General features: G+C 40.8%; 1 protein-coding gene across 1 annotated transcript in view; it reads left to right on the forward strand.

Annotated features, from left to right (window-relative positions):
* Positions 1 to 22,792, forward strand: part of LOC137260761 (uncharacterized) — a 40,048-nt gene extending 17,256 nt beyond the window's left edge. The window contains exons 2-4 of the mRNA XM_067798337.1: positions 11,071 to 11,156; positions 18,652 to 18,781; positions 21,004 to 22,792. Coding sequence (XP_067654438.1) covers positions 11,071 to 11,156; positions 18,652 to 18,781; positions 21,004 to 21,209 — 422 coding nt within the window. The 3' untranslated portion in view covers positions 21,210 to 22,792. The remainder of the gene's footprint in view (positions 1 to 11,070; positions 11,157 to 18,651; positions 18,782 to 21,003) is intronic.
* Positions 22,793 to 24,078: the final 1,286 nt, after the last annotated feature.

Genomic DNA, 24,078 nt, shown 5'->3' on the forward strand with positions numbered 1-24,078 from the left:
ATTTAGTATTTACCACAGACTTCCATAGTGTTCGCTTCGCACACACAAACAACCAATTTAAGCACAAACTACGGGGTCCGATGGAAATCTGTGCATAGTGACACCATCACCCGTCCCCAAGGAGCAATTGACGGCAACAAAACAATTCGGCATGGCTTTGTTGACGTCGAGAAATCAGCAAAATGACGGACTTCCTACACATTTCCTACACAACTAACTGAAAGTCGTAACGTCCCTCGTAAGACGTCCCTGCAGGGCTCTGGCGACAGAGTTATGTAACCTGTCTGTGGTTTCCTTTGCGGGCGAGAGATAAGCAGACGGCTTTTTAGCACCTTTTAAGCGATTGGTATTAATTAACCACTAGTTTTTCTTTTTAAAAATGGTGTTCCGTTTATGACTAACCAGAAGTCTTTCATATGCAGTGGTAAAAAGAGTAGCAAAAAATTGGGTTTATTCGTTCTTTAAGAACATTTCGCTCGCGTACGTGTGTATGTGTGACTTTGTACTAGCCCAGACTTAATATAGGTTTATAAAGTTAGCTCACTGAGTTACCAGTTAAGCATGAATACCCTACTCTGACACATTATACTGACTCCCGGCCGACCAGCTCTTATTTTCCTCGCGTCAGGCAATGACAAACAAGAACCATATTTTAACGTCCTTTGGTATGACGCGGCCGTTCATCGAACCCGCTACCTATCGCTCTCCGGACGGACGCTCTAACCACTACATCAGTGGTCGTGTTGACGTTAAGAAACAACAGTCAAAACATACAGATCCACGCGGCAGAATCGTGATCATTGCAAAATTAATTCAAAGTCACTAGAGACTGGTAACATTTGGTAAAGGTTCACCTGTTTTTGTCCGTTGGCAATGTCAGTGCGTGCTTTGCAAGGCTAACTGAGTGCAGCTGATCTGCTGTGACTTTGCACTGCTCATTTCTAAATCAAGGATATTATTCATGATTGCTACAAATTTGTCTTGCTATCACTGATCGTAATATATCAAAGTACTGAAAAAAATCAAATATGTAGTATGGACAGAAATTATTAAGAATTTTAGGAAGATGTTTAATTGGATTTCTAGTATGAACGACCTTGACCAGCTTGGGTTCAAGCACAGGCAAAATGTAGTGCAAATGGGGTTACGCAGCATAGAGAATATGATAGTAATGGAGGCGAAGAACGATCTGAATACCATGAGTGGCGCTTAAAATGTATAATAAAGTATATTTCATTTGCACTGCAGTTTGCCTGTGGTTCAAGAGAAGAGTTCATTTGAGAGTATTTTAACGCGGACATCAGATCAGCTAAAGTGATTTCAAGTAGAACAGGCATCCCTTTGTCCACTGTTTATCGTGTTTTGAAAAATATTGCAAATGACTATGGCATTGAGCACCAGCGGGGCTCAGGTAGGTGACAGGAGGCGGCTTGGTATTCTTGTTCTAATTCCAAACGAAGTAGTTTAGAAAACTTAAGACTGGATATGATTGATAGAGGAACCGTGACTGTCTGTTAGGAGAAAACTAGGACTGAGCTGCATGCAATGGGTTGGCAGAAAAGATGAGGAATTCCATCACTAGCCATGAAACCTAAACAAATGGAGCGAAGGTTGAACTGGTGCTTACAGCACTGGAATTTTAACTGGGACAATGGCAATGTGACTTTCTCAGATGAAAGTTCTGTGTGGCTGTTAATACACTGAAATTCTGAATCAAACAAACTGAAATAAACTTTGTATATGCGCCCTAAGTACAGCCCGAAATTTAACGTGTGGGGTGGCGTATCTGTTTTAGGGGCAACGCCTCTCTGTGTATTGGAAGGAAATGTGAACAGTAAGCGGTACACAGATATTTTCGAGGGATTTTCACTTCCATCATCTCACTTGCTCTATGGGAATGTTTGGAGTTTCCTGCAGGATAACGACCCGAAACATCCTTCAAAGCATTAACAGGCCCGGTTTCGGACCCCAAATATGACATTATTAGATTGGTCAAGCTATAGCGTTGACCTAAATCCAATAGAAAATATTTGGGGACTTATGAAGGAACGTGTCAACCGGGAAAATCTGACAAATTGTGATCCGACACTGGGACAACATGGACCACGACTTTCTAACTTCTTAGATCCGTAGTATGCCCCGCCTCATTGAAGCCTGCATTGCTGTCCATGGTGATTTGATGAAATGCTAACTGTTCACCTGTCTTTGAAACAGGAGTTGCGTCCTGCTAATATTCACATTTAATACGTGAGTATAATGAGTGAGAAAAAAAATTGGAACCTTTAAATTCTTCAGATAATTTGTAGTCATACTATATAATGACGATAACTAGTTTTCCCTCAAACTCAACAGTTTTGTAAGGATGTCTTTGAAGAATGAGAATGTTTGTCGATATGAAACTTGCACGGGGGGCGTCGATGTCGATCGTTACACATTATTTAAAAATATTTTGAAGAAAAAACGGTTGATAAGTCGGAGAAACCACCCCTGCTGGTGTTTTCTAGAGACTGTAAGCCTTGATAGTCCTCACTTCTCCCCTCGCAGGGTTCACAATCTCGAGTAAACCCTAGAAGAAGTGGTTTCTCCTACACGTAATGCATGACGAGTTGACAAAACACCTTGAGGGATCTCCAACAGGAGAAACCATAGCTTGTGACGAACCACAACCATTCGTTTGCATGTTTTAATGTATCGTTTCGTTACTGATGACGACACTGATTATTATGAGTGAGTGAGTTTAGTTTTACGCCGCACTCAGCAATATTCCAGCTATATAGCGGCGGGCAGTAAATATTCGAGTCTGGACCAGACAATCCAGTGATACCCAGCATGGGCATCGATCTGCGCAAGTGGTAACATTTGGTAAAAGTTCACCTGTATTTGCCGTTGGCAATGTCAGTGCGTGCTTTGCTAGGCTAATTGAGTGCTGTTAATCTGCTGTGGCTTTGCACTGCTCATTTCTAAACCAATGATATTATTCATGATTGACACAAATTTGTCTTGCTATCACTGATCGGAAAATATCACAGTACTGATACATGTGCAAACCAAGTCAGCGAGCCTGACCACACGATCCCGTTAGTCGCCTCTTACGAGAGGCATCGTCGCCTTTTATGGCAAGCATAGGTTGCTGAAGGCATATTCTACACCGGACTTTCACGGGTCACACTGAACATTATGCTGTAAAAAGAAAGCAAACACATTAAGGGTCAGTAAAATCGTTATTAGAACGGTAATAGCAACTGACAGATGTCTAGTGGTCTGTAGTTGTCTAGTGGTCGCGATTGAGGTGAGTGAGAGAGTTTAAGTTTTACGCCGCACTCAGAGATTTTTCCAAAATATGGCGACGTCGCTGTTAAGGACCGCAAAAGAAGAAATGGACTATTATGCCTGAAATGTATGTAAACCCGTGAAGATTCAGCTTATAATTTGTCTTCACAATCCATGCTTGTCCTGAAAGACGACTAACGGGATCGGGTGGTCAGGCTCGCAGATGGATTGACATATGTCATCGTATCTCAACTGCTTAGATCGGTGCTCATGATGTTGATCACTGGATCATTATTTACAGACCACCGCCACATATCTGGAATACTGCAGAGTGTATTGACGCTTTGGGGAGTATTATTATTGCATTATTATTATTATTCGATTATTATTATTATTCGATTGCTGAGGGGGCGGTGGGGTAACGTAGTGGTTAAGGCGTTCGCTCGTCACGCCGAAGACCCGGGTTCGATTCCCCACATGGGTACAATGTGTGAAGCCCATTTTCTGGTGTCCCCCGCCGTGATATTGCTGGAATATTGCTAAAAGCGGCGTAAAACGTAATTCACTCACTCACTCGATTGCTGAGCTCTTCTCAATACTATGTTAGAGTTGTCTCCCTAACCCATTCATAACCTGAGTCTTATCATCAGTCCATTTGACTTCATTTGAGACCGATGGATTACTGACATCAACTCTAATAACTGCAACAAAACCAAATATTGCACAGTGATATGAAAACTGACAGATCAACCCTGATGTTTAATTATTTTGGACACCTGAACATAAAAGTTGTTTAGTAAACGATCATTAGTAATTTGTTGTCAGATATCGCTGTTTTTCCGAGGGGGTACTGCTTGCTGGTAGAAGAGCCAGGTGTGCAAGCTGTTCACAACTCACGCTTCTGGGGGAAAACTGTAGTCCGTATGGCTCAAACGCGGACCGACGAATTGCAATGTAACTCGTGAGCTAATAAACATAACATACTCAATAAGACGCTGATCATAATAAAACCATCATACCAACTCTGAAGGTTTTTAATACTGACACGGCTAACTGTTGATTACAAGGGAGGAGTGCAGAGAAAGGCACAGCCAGGTGTTCGCGAAGCACGTGCACAAGTGCCGAGAAAGTTATTTATTCATTAACCTGTGCTGTGCCGTCTCCATGCTCTCTCACACCTGGTTGTCCCTTTCTCCGCACCCTTCCCTCGTAACAATTAGTGAACTGTGTCAATATTTTAATGATAGTTTGTTAAACAATTATTTTTATTTTAAGGAAAAATATTCTGCAAAAACCTCACAGAGTTGGTGTGATGTTCTGATTATGATCAGCATTTTATGGAGTATGTTATGTTTATTAGTTTTCGAGCTAGACTGCAATTCATCGGTCATCTTTTGAGCCAAACGGACTATAATACAAACTGACTATCGTCTTCGAAAACACTCATAATACAATTCGAGCTTAAACGTTGGCCAATATCAGCACCATTAACGTAGCTAAGTTTACAAATCTTAAATTTTGTGTGACCTCATTCAAAATTTTAAAAATACGTCTTTATGGCTAAACATGCCATAACAAAATATTCTAACGTCAAAGACACATAATTCATTTTTAGTTATATGACATAATAACAGACACAACTACATTCTCAGTCATACAAAGTAAGCCCTCAACACTTTTGAAAAACACGGTGGCTGAGTGGGTTCGACGGTCGACTTTGTGTTGACTCTGACAATGTGGATTCGTATCCAAACAAATGTACAAGAATCTGTATTTAATTGAGACAGAATAATCCCAAATAAAACGTGTTGCATCTGACCACTTCCTGCATGGCCTTGTGTATTCACTTCATCCTGGGTTCGATTCCCTACATGGATACAATGTGTGAAGACAATTTCGGATGTCTCCCGGGGTGATATTGCTAGAAGCGTCGTGAAACCATACCGACTCACGTCATCTTGTAAACGGGTGTGACAGTAACAGCGTCAAGGCATTTTACTGGTGTCGAGGGCTGAGACTAAATGAAGCTTACATAAAATACTCGTGAGCCGCCGAATTCACACACGTCTCCTTTAGTGATCGAAATCGATCGTGATTACAGTGGAATGTTCGTCAGAAAACATTGCTACAAACTGCACTAAACGCGGACAACAGAAATGAAAATAATTAAACTTGGGAGGCAAACAGACAACGTCATCGTTAGTGATCATAATAAACTGACTTGATTTTAATTATTAACGATGCTTCGACTTTTTCTTGTCTCTTTATTTTGATCGATGGTAGACATGTGAAGATCCAAGTTAGAGTTGGTCTTCAGTATCCCACGCTTGTCGTTAAAGGCAACTAACAGGATCGGGTGGTCAGGTTCGTTGACTTGGTTGACACGTGTCATCGTATCCAACTTGCGTAGATCAGTGCTCATGCTGTTGATCACTGGATTGTGTGATTTACATTCGATTATTTACAGACCGCCAACATATACGTGGAATATTGGTGAGTGCAGCGTTAACAAAACCAAGCAGCTACGGTTTTACCTGTGACAGTCACGGTTACGGATAAGACATGAAACGGTGTCGGGTGTGATAGTATCGGCGTCGGGTGTGACAATGTAACAGAAGGGTTGTAAAGTATAGTGTAGCTATAACTTTATGTAGTGATGCAGTGAACCAGCATGATTTCACACCGCTTTAGCAATATTCCGGCAATTTCCCGGCGGGGGACATAAGAAAAAGGCTTGACATATTATCTCATCGCGGTGGGATAACCATCACAGACAGTTTGGGTTATCCGGGGTAATAATCGTCATGAAAATTCATCAGAGAGAATTCTGATTCTGGCACAGTCAGGCCGGCAAGGCTCATCACCAGCCAATGGCCCCATCTACAATATTTGGACTCAACATTACAGCCTTCTGCATTACCCAGCGTGTCAGAAGGGCTGTGCTCTCCGTGGAGTGCTCCCCACACTCTCCTGAACACTGCCAAGAGATCAGGAGGTACCAAACCAAGGGGCACCGACAACAACGGGGAGACTGATGACGTGTACTTGGGATACAAGCCAGACATTTCAAAAACGAGGTCCGCATATTTAGAAAGCGTCTCTTGAATCTTACCAATAACGTTTGCTGCCAAAAAAAGGGACAGGACACAACTTCAGCGCAATGCTCAGACCAATATTTAACTCATGATATCACATTTATCATCTTACAATGTTTTCCACAATGCACGACACCCATAGCCAGCCATGTTAAGGGCGTTCATGTTGATAAATGGTTGCTACTCGATAAATAAGCAGCGAAAAATTAAACAGAAATCATATCATTGTAGTTAAGTTGATTCCACACAAGTGTGCAAAATATGACTCGGATCTTACGAAATTCAAACGTAAGAAAAATGTTTAGGCTAGACTAAAGTAACACGTAAATCAATGGCAATGATGTCAAGTGAAGAATACGTTTGATACTGTCCATAAACTCACTGGCTTTATCAAAAAGGACACGATCAGGTTTGTTGACTGGAATTCTAGAGTAGTTTAAAGATGTTAATATTCTTTATGACGCCCTGAACATGTTCAGGGTTGTGCCATGGATGGACTCCGGAGTCATTGGCATAGGGAAGCAACGAGTCACGTCATAGTGTGGTTTAGGTATGCTGTTTGTGCTAAGGGAGGGCATCCACCGTCAAGATGTTGGACAGAATCTGTAACTTCATTGTCAACTCGACATTACATATTGATATTTTCTTTAAGAATCACATATTGGCGTTTGCGAGAGGGAACTGACTACATTATTCTTACAATTTTTAATGGGGAATAATAGACAAGCTCGGGATAAGGTTACACCTATTAACTCCCTTAGTATTCGTACTGAGGGAAATATATAATGTTAAAGTTCCTTGTAAAATGTCAACAACTAGTGTATGTCGTCTCTACTATTCTGACGACAGAGATAGTTACATCAACAATTATATTTGAATTAAGAAAATAACCCCATGCATGTAACATAATATGATCATTAATACCGGTAATAACATTGCTACACATTAGGTCTATCTTCTGCCACAGAGATAATAAAGTGTATTTTAAAGACATTGTATCTTCCCCATAGATTCTGTCAAGTCAACCCCAGTTAACTTTTAAAATACGTTTATGTATATATTTTAATGACTAATATCAAACTAGTGTCTTTAATCAGAATCAAACAGTTCAAGACAACAGTCCTGTAGAAAGAGGTCTAGTTTTGATTACACAATGTCATTTTGAAAGTGGGCAAATGTGACATGTTATTTGGGTATTACACTTTCTTAGTAAAGTGAAGATTCCAGTACTTTTGGGATGGAAGTCGCGGTGGCTTAGCGGGTTAGGCGTCCGACGATTAGGTGCACGGCTCTAAGAGTGTGGGTTCGACAATTTCTACAATCGGTACTTTCCTAAGAACGTGTAATCCCAAAGATGGTATATGTTACATGAGGTGTGATTTATATATTGTCATTTCAGTTTGGGCTGTGAAATATTTACTGACAGAGAGAAAAAAATCATCAGTTATCATTATATTTCCCATAATGCATTTGGAACTCGAAATGTACAAAGACCACACCCTACTTCGAAAAATGTATAGTTGTCAGCATCCGTTGTGATATACTACCGCATATTAAATTTTGAGAAAGCAATTGCTTTCATTGTATGGAGCAAATTGAAGATATTATATTTTAATAACCCGGAAAAAAACTCGATACAGTTTTACAAATGTTTTATTTGCTTTTAACTGAGGTCTTTTAGATGTTTGTTTTGAAGTTAGGCTCTTGGTTTATTGCCAAGCTTCGTGATTACTGGAGTAATTAGCCTGCATTATTCATAATGTGTCTCTTCATCATAAAATGTTTCAGGTCGTCCATTAATAAGTAATGACGTGATAACACCATTAAGCCAATATTATTAAGTCCATAAATGGTGTCATATTTTATTTATAACCCTCGGAGATCCTGTTTTCATAATGAAATATTGGAGTATCTCTTAATGATTTTTTTATGTGTTTGTTTGGAAATGTACTGCCTTGCGGGGAAGCTGTGTGGTGCAATTTTGAATGAAACGTATGTGAAACTTAAATATTAAAAACAATATATATATGTATATAAATCGATTGTTGGTGCCATTGACGTTTCAGATGAAACAAAAAACAGTCGATTTGTTTATATATTTTTATTGTTTTTTGCCTGACTGTCAACTCGTGTCGACTCGGGTATCAAGTAGACCTAGTGGACAATCTGGGTTACACTATTTCGGAAAAAGTGCCTTCCGAGCTCCACTTCTTTCTTCCGCGCCCCACTTCTTTCTTCCGCAGATTAACAGAGGCAACACAATGTTGTTCGAGCCTAGATATTCCAATTAATTTTGGGCGTTTTAGTTATTTCTCACGAATTCTCTGATAGCTGTTATATTAGGTTTTGTTAATAATTTTAGTGTATTTTATTAGTAATATCTGGGATGGGGGAACTCTTACCAGTATTTGTTGAGAAGCTGGTTATTGGAAGCAGCGAATCAGAAGAGTAAACCTTACGGTGTTAAAACACCCCGACTGAGATCGTTGTGGGTAATATCCATCACCTGATTGTCTGGTCCACATTCGTTTATTTGCCGACCGCAGCTGTATAGGTGGATTAATGCATGTGTAGCGTTTAACAAATAAAAGCACTGGGTAAAGGGGATCATTTCACAGATCCACGTTGTCGGGCGACCAAACCAAACAAAAAACATATATGTGATCCCAATTTTTGTAAGTTGCTTAACTTCCCACCCATCAATATTCATATCTATGACCGCGGTATGCAAATAATCCATTCTGGGTGAGAACATCCAGTGACTGATATCATGAACATAGATTTAGGCGATTAGGACATTGCGACATGTGTAAAGCGAGTTATCAAGCCTGGCAACCCGACTCCGTTACTCGTCTCTTACGACCAATATACGATACTAGTCTGTCATACAGACCCTGAAGTAAATATATCCAAGAAGCCCACGATTGTCTTGAAAATATGGCAAGTGTAGATTTCCACAGCTTGAAGAAAGTCTCAAGGCTCATTTTCATTACATTTTATTTTTTCGCTATGAACTGTTTTCTGTGAAATATGTTCATTTCAGAGACAAGTAATTGTTGTTAGCGACGGTTAAGACTGGTTCCAGCCCAGATCTTGCGACCCTCACTACTGATGCCAAGCAGCTCCAGCTTTGGACACAGGAACCATCCAGAACACACCGCTGATATGATCATGTCTTTTTGGTTTCAGGAGACTGTGGAATCGGTAACGAGTGAAAGAAGACATTCAGGGTGATTGCTTCCATGCTTACAAACAAAAGAGCAGAATGCGACACCATTGTGTCTTCTATACATGTACACTATCCTGTATCGATCTGTTGCCCTGTTTAACTCTCTTTAGTGCATATCAACATCATTCACTGCAGGTTTAATGAACTTGTATAATAGTCACTGCAACGGGAATGACCAAGTCACATTGTGTACACACACGTTGAATATTTCAACAGCTTTTTCAATCCTTAAGACATTGTACAAACACTGCTTGAAACCAATTGTAAGTATGCTTTGTCTGACGGTAACAAGGCAGGACAGGGTTTAATTCACGCTAAGGGAGCTAAGCCCTTCTATCATCTTTACGTTAGTCGTGCTGCTGGCGAACTCAAACGGCATACTGTAGTCGGTATATAGATAGCGGTAACGTTTGAGACTTGTTCGTGGTTTAACATGGACGGTGCGGTAGGAACGAGATTGAAGCATTCGCTTGTCACGTCAAAGACCCATGTTTGATTCCCCACATGAGAGCAAGTCCATTTCCTGTTTTCTCCACTTTGATATTGCTACAAGTGGCACAAAACCATAAACGCTCACGCTTTCTTAGTTTAACGCCGGACCCTGGGTTATGTTTTTCTGTATTATGTTCGAATCCATGATCGTAAGACTCACCAGCACTCCCCCACTCATGATCGTGTTACTCACTCATGATCGTATTACTCACTCATTCATGATCGTATTACTCATGATCGTATTACTCACTCATAATCGTAGGACTCACTCATGATCGTATTAGTCACCCATGATCGTATTATTCACTCCTTCATGACCGTAGAACTCACTTATGATCGTATTAGTCACTCACGATCGCATTACTCACTCACTCATAGTCGTACAACTCCCTTCCTCACTCATAATCGTAGGGACTCACTCACTCACTCTCTCATTATCGTATTACTCACTCATGATCGTAGGACTTACCCACTCATGATCGTATTACTCATGATCGTATTACTCACTCATGATCGCAGAACTCACTCACTCACTCATAATCGTAGGACTCACTCATGGTCGCATTCCTCACTCATGATCGTATTACTCACTCCACTCATGATCGTATTACTCACTCATGATCGTATTACTCACTCGTGATCGTAAGACTCAACAGTCACTCACGATCGCATTACTCACTCATGATCGTAGGACTCACGCACTCACTCAAAGACCAGCGCAACACGTTGGTAGCGGCCTATATTGAGGTATGTACGGTAGATATCCGTTATTATCAGTAACTCTGAGCGGGAGATTGAAGGGCATTGGTCTCAATCAGTGCTACTGTGAAACAAAATATCACACGCCAATAGTCATACCCTAGTACAAGCATGTATCGATATACACAGTGCAGAGGGTACATATTGGTCCATACGTGACAATAGTTGTTAAACGTGTTTGTAATTCAATAACCCTTATCGAGATCTTTCATATGTATAAAGCAGGTAGACTGTATGGCCAACAAACGGGTAAAGACAGCGTTGCAAAGAATACCTGTATCCTTAAGACCGTGTTTGGCGTCTTTGCGCAGGTGAGTGGATAGTTTAATTAAATGAGGGTCGTAAATTTAAATGAGGGTTTAATGGGAACTTTGTTATTGTTCTTTGGGGATTTCATCAGAGCGTGAGGGAGAGAGTGAAAGACAGACAGAGAGAGAGAGAGAGAGAGAGAGAAACAGAGAGAGAGGGAAGGAGCTTAATGTCAGTAACTTCTTTGGGAGCCATATAGAAACTGGAATCGTAAGGAAGGATGACAATATAGAATTATGGATGAACAACTTTTTTATTGCGTTGAGAGAGACGTTTCGGTGTAGGTTCTAACACGTTATCATGCAAGTGATGAACAGTATGAGGAAGGGGAGCGTATATGCTAGTTAGAGAATCAAACTGTACAAACATATTCTCTAACTTGTATATATATTCCCCATAATTTTACTGTTCATCACTTGCTTGATAACGATGTTAGAACCTATACCGAAACGTCGCTCTCATAAAAATGAAAAGGTTGTTCATCCATATATATACTGTCGTCCTTCCTATATAACACTAAATATAAAAGGCCCGCATACAGCCTATTAATTATATCATTACGTTTTTCTGTCCTTTCGGTGATTGCTAAAATTCAGGAGACACATGGCAAATATGCAGACCTGGCTCAGCCTCGAGGTATTAAAACGCTTGTATCCTACATACTCATTCTCATTCAATATTAGAACAGCAATAGTACTTCATCTGCAGGTATTAAACGCTAGCACATTAAATGCTAAGTTTTCATCCAATATCGGTCTATTAATATTCAGATATTAAAACACTTGCAGCCTGCGTGCGAACTTGTCCTCCCACTATCGTGACTGAGAACAATAATAAAAAAATCTATAATAATTCATTTCCAGGTATGTCAATACTAGGTTGTATATATACATGTACACGAAAGAAGTCATGGACGCCCAGTCCTTTAATAGAGCACATCCCTTGCAGCACCGGTTGATCAAAAGACGAAAATGGCAGCCGTGTAAACGGGAATCTCCTCTCAGTGTGTATGCCGTGGCTGTACGCACTTGACAGGAAACTGTACATACGTCTGCCTGTTAAAAATATATGTGTCCCACTACCCGGGAGGTATGGGTTATTGATAGAGAATATAGATAATGGCAAGGGGATTCGACTCGAGACCAGCTTAGGCATCTGTCATTGAACCGAATCGTCCTTGGCGAATCGTCGTCACTTAAACCCTTTTGACATACCGTACGTATATCATAACACGCTAACATTTATTTCATGCCCAGATGTGTAAATTGAAATTTATGTGATGCATGTTTTGGTTAATGGTGTTATGTTAACTGATCTTGCTTTGGACATTTACAATGTAATTTAACCTATACCACGCACAGGAAAGGGGCGGTGGAGTGGAGTGGAGTGGAGCGGAGTGGAGTGGAGCGGAGAGGAGCGGAGTAGAGTTGAGTGGCGTGGAATGGAGAGGAGCTGAGAGGGGTGGAGCGGAGTGAGTCGATGATCAATACTTTAGATATTTACATTTAAGCTATACATACAAAAGAGAGGGGTGGTGGAGTGGAGTGGAGTGGAGTGGAGACGAGAGGAGCGGAGCGTAGTGAAGTGGAGCGGAGAGGAAAGGAGTGGAGCGGAGAGGAGTGAGTCGATGATCAATACTTTGAATATTTACATTTAAGCTATACATACAAAAGAGAGGGGCTGTGGAGAGGAGCGGAGAGGAGTGGGGTGGGGTGGAGTGGAGTGGAGGGTAGGGGAGAGAGTGGAGAAGAGCGGAGAGGAGTGGGGTGGAGCGGAGGGGAGCGGAGCGGGGTGAAGAATTAGAAGAGTGAGTCGATGATCAATACTTTGGATATTTACTGTACATTTAACTATAGATACAAAAGAGAGGGGCGGTGGAGTGAAGTGGAGTGAAGTGGAGTGAGACAGTGAGTGACTTGAGTCGATGATCAATACTTTGGATATTTATATTTAACCTATGCATACACAGTAGAGGGGACAGAGGAGTGGAGTGGAGTGGAGTGGAGCGGAGCGGAGTGGAGTGGAGTGGAGCGGAGCGGAGCGGAGTGGAGTGGAGTGGATTGAGACAGTGAGTGACTGAGTCGATGATCAATACTTTGGATATTTATATTTAACCTATGCATACACAGTAGAGGGGACAGAGGAGTGGAGTGGAGTGGAGTGGAGTGGAGTGGAGTGGAGTGGAGTGAGTCGATGATCAACACAGGATCTGTTTAAGATGCCTCCCCTTGAATGCTAACCGTGCAATCATGGGGGATGAGTTCGTCTGTTGCTGGTGATGCGTTTTTTCTCTAGGTTCCCTGCTTTGATCTCCGCCTCCCCCTTACAAACACCCACGTCCTGATATACCCGGGGGTATATTTAACATTATTTATGGGAGCAGACAGCATCCACCATCGCGATCAAACAATAGCTGTAGCAGCCTCTGTTTGTCGCTTCGCCATAACGTTAATTGTGTTTGTTCATCAAAATGTTAGTGTCGTGTACAGTTTTAGACTAACATTTTGTAAAGAAAGAATAACGATCTCTGTGTCCAATAATCTAGTTGTTAGTATTTACTCGCCACACAATTCATGGGACGTGATTCAATATTAAACTGAAGTGCTGTCATTAGATACACAGCATTAAGTGGTGAAGAAGCAGCAAGCGTGAAACGTTTTTGTATATAATTATGTATTTTTGTCACGTGGAGTAGATTTTTAATGAAATGTGTCTTTGTGTTACATATGCTATGTTTGGGGTTACGCTTTCTCATAAAAGTAAGATTCCGGTACTTTTGGGGGTTGACACCGATACGGGATTCGAACGGACGCCCTCAAAGTGAGGTCCCTGGGCCCACTTGCACTAAGCGATCTTAAGCCTGTGTTGGAGAGTGAGAGTTACAACTGCTGTAGCACTAAATCGCTTTGTGCAAGTGAGCCCTTGTCGCCAGCACACAGATGAGTCCTGAGCACACAACATCAGCCGCCTAACCCGCTCAGCTATCGCGGCTTCCGCACAAATGTGTCTTCATTAACAAGTACATCAAACACAAACTAAACTGGAGACAACGTTTTCAAAGCTGCCATTTAACACAAGGTCATTCTCTGCCTCTACGCTAACCCATTACGCTACCTTTGATGAGGTATTGTTGAGAAATAGCTTCATTTTCGTATTTATGGGTGCTTGTAAGAATCTGTACTCTGATCTCAACATACAGCTAGACTGAAGATTTTATGGATATAACTTCTTCAATATGAGTACACAACGTTCGGAGTCAATGCTTACTCCTTCATCACCTGATGAAGGTCACCTGATGAAGGTCACCTGATGAAGGAGTAAGCATTAACTCCGCAACGTTGTGTACTCATAATAAACGTTGTGTACTCATAATAAACGTTGTGTACTCATAATAAACGTTGTGTACTCATAATAGACGTTGTGTACTCATAATAAACGTTGTGTACTCAAAATAAACGTTGTGTACTCATAATAGACGTTGTGTACTCATAATAAGCGTTGTGTACTCATAATAGACGTTGTGTACTCATAATAAACGTTGTGTACTCATAGTAGACGTTGTGTACTCATAATAGACGTTGTGTACTCATAATAGACGTTGTGTACTCATAATAAACGTTGTGTACTCATAATAAACGTTGTGTACTCATAATAGACGTTGTGTATTCATAATAGACGTTGTGTACTCAAAATAAACGTTGTGTACTCATAATAGACGTTGTGTACTCATAATAGACGTTGTGTACTCATAATAAACGTTGTGTACTCATAATAGACGTTGTGTACTCATAATAAACGTTGTGTACTCATAATAGACGTTGTGTACTCATAATAAACGTTGTGTACTCATAATACACGTTGTGTACTCATAATAGACGTTGTGTACTCATAATAGACGTTGTGTACTCATAATAAACGTTGTGTACTCATAATAGACGTTGTGTACTCATAATAAACGTTGTGTACTCATAATAAACGTTGTGTACTCATAATAGACGTTGTGTACTCATAATAGACGTTGTGTACTCATAATAAACGTTGTGTACTCATAATAGACGTTGTGTACTCATAACAGACGTTGTGTACTCATAACAGACGTTGTGTACTCATAATAGACGTTGTGTACTCATAATAGACGTTGTGTACTCATAATAGACGTTGTGTACTCATAATACACGTTGTGTACTCATAATAGACGTTGTGTACTCATAATAGACGTTGTGTACTCATAATAAACGTTGTGTACTCATAATAGACGTTGTGTACTCATAATAAACGTTGTGTACTCATAATAGACGTTGTGTACTCATAATAGACGTTGTGTGCTCATAATAGACGTTGTGTACTCATAATAAACGTTGTGTACTCATACTAAACGTTGTGTACTCATACTAAACGTTGTGTACTCATACTAAACGTTGTGTACTCATACTAAACGTTGTGTACTCATAATAGACGTTGTGTACTCATAATAAACGTTGTGTACTCATAATAAACGTTGTGTAATAGACGTTGTGTACTCATAATAGACGTTGTGTACTCATAGTAGACGTTGTGTACTCATAATAAACGTTGTGTACTCATAATGGACGTTGTGTACTCATAATAAACGTTGTGTACTCATAATAAACGTGTGCCCATAATAAACGTTGTGTACTCATAATAGACGTTGTGTACTCATAATAGACGTTGTGTGCTCATAATAGACGTTGTGTACTCATAATAAACGTTGTGTACTCATAATAGACGTTGTGTACTCATAATAAACGTTGTGTACTCATACTAAACGTTGTGTACTCATACTAAACGTTGTGTACTCATAATAGACGTTGTGTACTCATAATAAACGTTGTGTACTCATAATAAACGTTGTGTAATAGACGTTGTGTACTCATAATAGACGTTGTGTACTCATAGTAGACGTTGTGTACTCATAATAAACGTTGTGTACTCATAATGGACGTTGTGTACTCATAATAAACGTGTGCCCATAATAAACGTTGTGTACTCATAATAGACGTTGTGTACTCATAATAGACGTTGTGTACTCATAATAGACGTTGTGTACTCATAATAAACGTTGTGTACTCATAATAGACGTTGTGTACTCATAATAGACGTTGTGTACTCATAATAAACGTTGTGTACTCATAATAAAGACGTTGATATCCATAAAATCTTCATTCTTATGTATTTCACTTCTAAATGCCCTTCAAAGACTTGATACAGCTCGACTGTTAATTCGATCGCGTTCATGTATCATACGAACATGACTGCTCCTGTCTACGTTAGCCACTGCTGTTGGCAACAACCATTCGTGTGTTATGTCATTACGATCTAATGTGCTACATATAGTATACCTAAAAGCAAAAGAAACACGACTGTTTTTGTCAAGTGTTTAAATAGAAGACATAAACATGACCGCTTAATTTTATGATGTTTAATCTTCCCGAAAATTGCGTTTCTTTTCTGTTCAGCATATTTTTCAAATGCATATGTTTATTTTTTATATTTATGTTGTCTGTTGAAGTTTTAGACCTCATTCATATTTCATTTCGATGAAAATTATCCTGTATAAAGGATAAACATTCTGTTCTCTAATGATTGAGTATATGCCTACGAGTATGTTTCTGTTAATAGGTGTGACAACCGAGCGCCACAAACTATTCAATGCCTTTATAAATCCAATACTTATGTCCAACCCCATTTTCCAACTTAAAAAAAATCAAATGTCAGTGTAAATGTTGTATGTAGATGTGATCATATCATGCCATGTCATGTAATATCTTAATAATATAATTATATGGCACTAGCCTTCCTTAATCGAAAATGAAATACATAAACTTGGGTTACTTAGAAATTGTACAACCTGGTATGTTTTATATACTAAACGACATCCTTTCTCCATTACTGCTAACCTTTAATGGAATATAATAGCTTTATATATTAGCATACGATGAGGAATGTCATACATATATCTTAAGTGATCGTATGTATTATGCTGCATTAGTCTTTTATCTATAGCAGAAGCTATGATGGAAATTAATGGTTATAAAATATTCAGAGATATATCTCGGGAGTACTATTATTGGAGTTACCTGAGTTCATGGAATATACAGTTACTTGTGAAGTGCGAAATCGGTTTTACCTTAAGCGTTCATAAAAGCGTGGTTGCTTGCATCGGTCTTGTCCACAGGGCTCAGCCCATACATCACTTGACGCTGGTCATGGAGAGTCTTCGGATGGGTGACCATGTTTGGCAGCTTGACTCATGGGTTTCTAGGACTTCTCTCATTCTCCACAACAAAGAACACATGACCCATGGTCTCACTCTAGTAACGTGAGACTTACAGAAGTGCTTCTTTCCATCTAGCGGTGAATGGGTACCCGATGGGATAAATTGCATCACTGTTGACCTTTTATCGCCTTGCAGGCCGCTTGGTTTGATCGAGGATATTGTGTGTTAGCGCCTTGAGCATGCACAGGTGCGTGAATAAAATCGTTTTATAAATAACAATTATTAAATGGTCTACTTTGGCACATTATCAAAGAGATTGAGTTCGTGCAATATGTAGTGTGTACAAGTAACTTGTATGACAACGTGTAGGGTAAAGTGGGATCAACACGCTCACGCACGTACGCACACACACACACACGACCAACATGTGTCAAACAATACCTAGTCAAACAACAAATCTGTGTTAACTACACGTCTTGACCTATAGAGTATCAAGTGAGTGAGGACGTTTTGGGTCCAGTTGGACGACTACTCCGGATCCGGTTTGGGAGCATCGGTCAATGCTCGGAAAAGAAATAACTTATTGACAAGTAGAAATCTGCTACCAGACCAGGAAATCTATATACCTGGAGAGTGAGAGAGTTGACTTCTAACAATATCCCATCAATATCACGATGGTGGAATGGCCTTCACATACTGTGTCCTTGTGGAGAATCGAACCCGGGTTCTGTCAAGGCTAACACATTAACCACTAGCCTACCCCACTGCCACCTTGATTGCTAGAACACACCGACAGGAGTATGACACTTGTACACAACATGGAAGTCATTTCTAACGGGCAACCCGTGAAAATCCGGGTTAGAATTTGTCCACAGTAACCCGTGCATGTTGCAAAAGGCGACTAACGGGTCAGGCTCGCTGACTTGGTTGTCACATGTCATCGTATCCCAGCAGCGTTGATCGATGCTCATGCTGATGATCACTGGGTTTATAGACCGCTGAGTGTTGTTGAGTGAAGCATTAAACAACAACCAATTCTGCAGCCAGTACGATGTTAATATACTTGTATGTTTGCGTTTTCTTCCGTAACAAACGCCATTGAATGTTACGAGCGGTTAAACATGATCAGCCATATTTAGTGGTTCAAACAGCAATAACTAGATACCAGTCACGTGGACTTAATTGGATTTCGCCAATGAGAAATTACAAGGAACAAAGAATCAATTTGACACAGTCTGATTGATATTTTTGCTCTGCAGAAAGAACTTCGTGAGATGTCCGGGCGACGTATGTCTAGCGTCAGCACACAGAGCACGGCAAGCGACTCGTCAGCGCCCCTCCCTGCTCATCAGTCGTGGGCCCCATTCAGTGGGCCTGTCATGTTTACAGGTACGTATGTTGGCAGTACAACCAACAATTTACAAATGTGACCAGTCCATGGGGTGGTGGGATCAAACACAGCTTTTGTTTTGGTGAAGTGTGTGGCGTGTTCCGTGGGTCGTGGGGAGCGTGGCGTGTGGCGTGTGGAGCGTGGAGAGAAGAGAGTGGAGAGCGGAGTGGGGTGTGTGGACCTTGGAGCTCGGCAAGAGGAGAGTGAAAAGAGTGACAGTGTGAGGTTTGGAGAGAGAAGAGTTGAGAGTGGAGGGTGGGGTGTGGAGACAGGAATGAGGAGAGCGGACCGTAGGGCGTCGAGCGTGGAAATTTTAGAGCGGAGCGTTGGGTGTGGACAGTGGAGAGCGGAGAGCGGAGAGCGGAGAGTTGGGTGTGGTGAGTGGGATGTGGGGTGTGGAGCGTAGAGAGTAGACCATGTCGCGTGGAACGTTGGGTGTGAGGTGTGGAGGGCAGGGTGGAACGTCAGATATGGGAGACGGATTAGACAGGCAAGGAAGAATGCAAGATGTAGAATGTGAAACACACAACGTAGGATTACTATTTATACCTATTGCGTTACCAGCCTCACAACATGACGGCAGGTAGATCGCTTGACGATTACTCCCCTCAAATTAGCAGCATGCAATCAAAATCATGTAACTCACCCGTAAACCTCGATGGTGCAAATACATTGAATACATTGGATTTGCCTATTAATGTCTATGTGTTGAAGAATAATCATTTTTTAAATCGCTCGAGAATATCGGATAGTCTGGACGTCGGTTGAGTCATCTGCATCTTCGCACGATTTTCATTTGTTTGAAGTTAAATCAACTTCTCGTTTACACCATGTGCCTCGTTTCTCTATTAAACAAACGTAGTCATATATATATTTACAGTTCTGTCAAGGACGACTTTATAGTCTCCCATGTACTTTTCAAATACCATACTTGACTGAATTACAAGCGACAAGCCCATATCAATAGAGACGATTTGCGGCAAGTAATGCTATTTAGATCTCACCGACTGTGGGGAATTTAATTATTAACAATAACAGGATACACGCTTTCTGACAAGTTGAATGGGTCATTAGTGTAAGCATACTGCAGTAAATATTGAGCTGCAATCATCCAAGAAGCCTTTGTTCAACATTTCAGTGCTTATTGCAGATGTAGATTAAATAGTTAATGCACCTCGGTCGATACATTCACTCTCAGTGAACTGTTGTGTGTTATGTCTTGTAGACGTCTAGTCTTTGATCCGTGTATTCTGCAAGATTCACAAGTGTAAAGGGAGGAATAAGAAAGTTTAAGAATTTAAGAGTTTGCGAATGTTTCTTGACCTTGGTTAGATCGTAAACGTCAGTAGTCGAAGGCCTTCTATGTGAAATAACCCCAAGGAAGGATAACACTTACCTTGTTGATTGATCTACATCAGTCGATACGGTTGTTAGTTCTGAAAAGTTCTGATGGTGCTGATGCTGTGAAGATTAGTGGTGGGTGGGTGTGGGTGTGGGTGGGTGGGTGTGGGTGGGTGTTGGTGTTGGGGGAGGGATTTAGTTGGTATGTGGTTGACTAAGTAAATGATTGAATAAGTGAGGGAGTGGATGAGTGTGATGCAGTGAGCAAGTTAGTGACTGGGTTGGTGAGTGAGTGAGTGAGTGAGTGAGTGAGCACGTTAATGAGTGGGTTGGAGAGTGAGTGGGTAAATGAGAAAGTTAGTGAGTGGGTTGGTGAGTGAGTGAGAGTGAGTGAGTGATACAAATGACTAAAGCATCTAATATGCATAAATGATAGAAGATATGCTTGTGGGTTGTGGGTTTCGGGATGGAGGATGGTAAATTTAAGAAACAATCCAAATGAAGAGAGGAAAAGTTGTAAGACTCGTGGATATGGATGGCTGCCCCAAACTCAACCTCTATATATGAATTATGAGGAATATCTGCAGCGACTTCAGGTGATACTCACCAATCCCCTTTCTACGGGACCCTGCACAAATGGCAGCTGCACTAGTTTTTTCTAAACCTGAACTTTTGTCCTTTGCAGTCTTGTGCAGTCTTAATTATTTCAAATTACAACCATATAATCTAGTGGGGTCCAGTGGTGAAAGCGTTCGCTCATCACTATTAGGACCCGGGTTCCATTCCACACATAGGCACAATATGTGAAACCCATTTCTGGTGATATTGCTTAAATATTGCTAAAGGTGACGTAAAACTCCACTCACTCACTCTTTTCCAGGACCCAGCGGACTACGAGATCAGCGGGTCAAAGTTCATAACAACTTCCAGTCTGTTGGCATTGGCGCCCGGTCGATGGAGATGACGAACAATGTGTCGTACCTGAACCGGAGCCCGCCCGGGAGCCAGTTCCCCAGAGCAAAGCATGGACAGATAGGGGAGATCGGATGGGAATTCGAGACATTCGGTCTTGTGAAGGGGATTTAACAACTGGGAGACACCCACTCATTTGCCCCTCCCCACCCCCATCCCCCCCACCCCCACTTTTTCCAGTCGAAATCTCAAGGGGTCCCTATGTACAGATTTAGAACAATGGTTTATATAACTCCAGTGTGACATTACTAAACATTGTGTGTTGGCAAGATAAGTTGCAAGATGTATATGAATATGTTTATGACCCCCTGTCCATGTCAGAACGATAATATGCTTAATAACATGTATTCATGAAAATGGCAGTTGTATATGTACCAGGTCTTTGAACGGCATTTAGAATCGATACACGCATGTAAGAGCGTTATGTGGATGTTATGTTCTTTATCACAACGTTTCGGAGTATGTACTTACTCCATTATTAGGAGAAGGATGTAGGTACTCTCCCGATAAAGAGGTTGACATCCATAAAATTCTCTTCGTCATGGTACAAATTGTTTGTACGTTTTGTAACAATATTATTGGTAGACAATGAAAACACATTCAATATACATTTATTGTTTACTGTTAAAGCTGATCCCAAATTCTCTCTCTCTCTCTCACTCTCTCTCTCTCACACACACACACATTCCTTTTAATATATGATTCACGAAATTTGAAACGATGGTGAAATTCACATTAAAGAAATACAAAGGGATGTCTTGTACTAAACGAGTGACGTTAACAAAGAATTTGTAAATTACCGTGCGGAAAGACTGTAGGTGTGTCAAGTCGTGGCTCATACGTGACGAGTTGCGTCCCGTAGTTATAACAGGATTTGAGGATCGTGGGTTCGAATTGTAGATTCTTGCTGACTACATGTTGGTTTGGCGAAAAACTGGTAAAATTCCACGAATGAGTTTTCGAAATAATCCATCTAAGAACCAAGAGTACAAACCATCAGTGCCTACTAGAAAACACAAATCAGCTAGAAAATCACATGACGTCATTAGTACGATGAAGGTCCATGAAATGATTTTAGGCATTGGGAAAGGTCGAAAATATCTTTTTGGGGCCTAGCGGTGTTCAACCCTTTCTCTTAGTGGTTCATTGTTTGTTTGGTTTTGTTTGTTAGGTTGCAATACATTAAAACACTTGGATACACTGGTTTTGCTAAATATGTTTGTCTATGTCTTTCTTTCACTGGTGTTCAAAATTCAAAATGAGTGGGATATTTCTTTTTACCATCAGCACATGCATATGAAAACCGTTTCAGTATTATGTTAAGCATATCTCCTATGGTGCATAATTATTGTTTACTTTTGACTGGAACTCGTATTTGTGATATTGATATATTCTTTATAATAGTGATAAGACCCAAGACACTGTCCATACTTCATAATATACAAGACAGTTTATTTTGCTATTGCAGATATATGTGATACAGGTTTTTCTTTGTATGAAGATCTATTTTAATAGATCTGTCTTCACAGACAAAATAACGTTTTTAGATGCGATTGTAACCGTGTGAATTTGTCCAGTGTTGTTTAACTATGCTTGTGTGATGAAACTGACACTAAGGTCTCATCCACACGTATACAAATAATCCTCGAATCTTATCCGCTTGAAATAAACATAAATAAAGTACATTGCCAATGACAGTCGGGTGGCATGGTTTGTCTGTTGTGTGTGGCAGTGTGGCATGGTTTGTCTGTTGTGTGTGGCAGTGTGGCATGGTTTGTCTGTTGTGTGTGGCAGTGTGGCATGGTTTGTCTGTTGTGTGTGGCAGTGTGGCATGGTTTGTCTGTTGTGTGTGGCAGTGTGGTGGGTTTGTCTATGTTATGTGTGACAGTGTGCAGGATTTGTCTATGTTATGTGTGACAGGAAGGTGGATTTGTCTATGTTGTGTGACAGTGGGGTGGTTTTGTCAATGTTGTGTGTGACAGGAAGGTAGTTTTGTCTATGGGGTTGAGGTGTTTTTTCTATGTTGTGTGTGAGAGAGGGGTGGTTTTGTTTTTGTTGTATGTGACAGAGGGGTGGTTTTGTCTGTGTTGTGTGTGTGTGTGTGTGTGTGTGTGTGTGTGTGTGTGTGTGTGTGAGAGAGAGAGAGAGAGACTGTGGAGTGTTTTTTGTCTATGTTCTGTGTGACTGGGAAGTTGTTTTGTCTGTGTTCTGTGTGACAGTGGGGTGGTCTGTCTATGATGTGTGCGACAGCGGGATAGTTCTGTCAATGATATGTGTGACAGTTGGTTGGTTTTGTCTTCGTTCTGTGTGACAGTGGATGATTTTGACAAGGGAAGGCCTCCCCATATTGTGACAGTGTGACAGAGGGAAGATCTGTCAGTGATGTGACACTGGGAAGATCTGTCAATGATGTGGCAGTCTCTGTTGTGAGTGACAGTTGTGTGGCCTGGATTCTCGATGTGGTTTGTGACTGCGTGAGCCTTTCTTTGTTGTTTGTTAATGTGTGGTTTGTCGATAAACGTTGTAATGAGGTAGAGATAGATCTTATTGCGTGTATCCGCTTGGGGACTCTCTGCACAGCTTGTGAGTCGGTCTCTACTTTGAATACACTCCAGAACTTTGTTACATAATCCTACTAAACGAAATTTAATGGTCGGGCATGGTGCCGTGTTTGATAGTGTGTAACGCTGTTCGTAAATGCGAGACATTACTTTCTCTCATCCAGACACATTTGTTTTTATCCTGCTGTGATAAACTGGGAATTCTAATATTGTTGCCTGCGGCTTAAAAAACGAAAAAAGAACCCTTAAAGACTTCTGACATCATGACAATACCCCACACCCTTTGATCACTATACCGCCGCCAGCTTTTGGCGTTTGTCTTGTGATTTATTCGTCTACCTGTAGCGTGGAACTTATTCAACGATAGGCCCCCAAGATGGTGGGGATTTTAACTTAATCACAGGCCAAGCTGCACATCACCC

Source organism: Haliotis asinina, chromosome 14 (assembly GCF_037392515.1).
Source record: "Haliotis asinina isolate JCU_RB_2024 chromosome 14, JCU_Hal_asi_v2, whole genome shotgun sequence".
Taxonomy (NCBI): Eukaryota; Metazoa; Mollusca; class Gastropoda; order Lepetellida; family Haliotidae; genus Haliotis; species Haliotis asinina.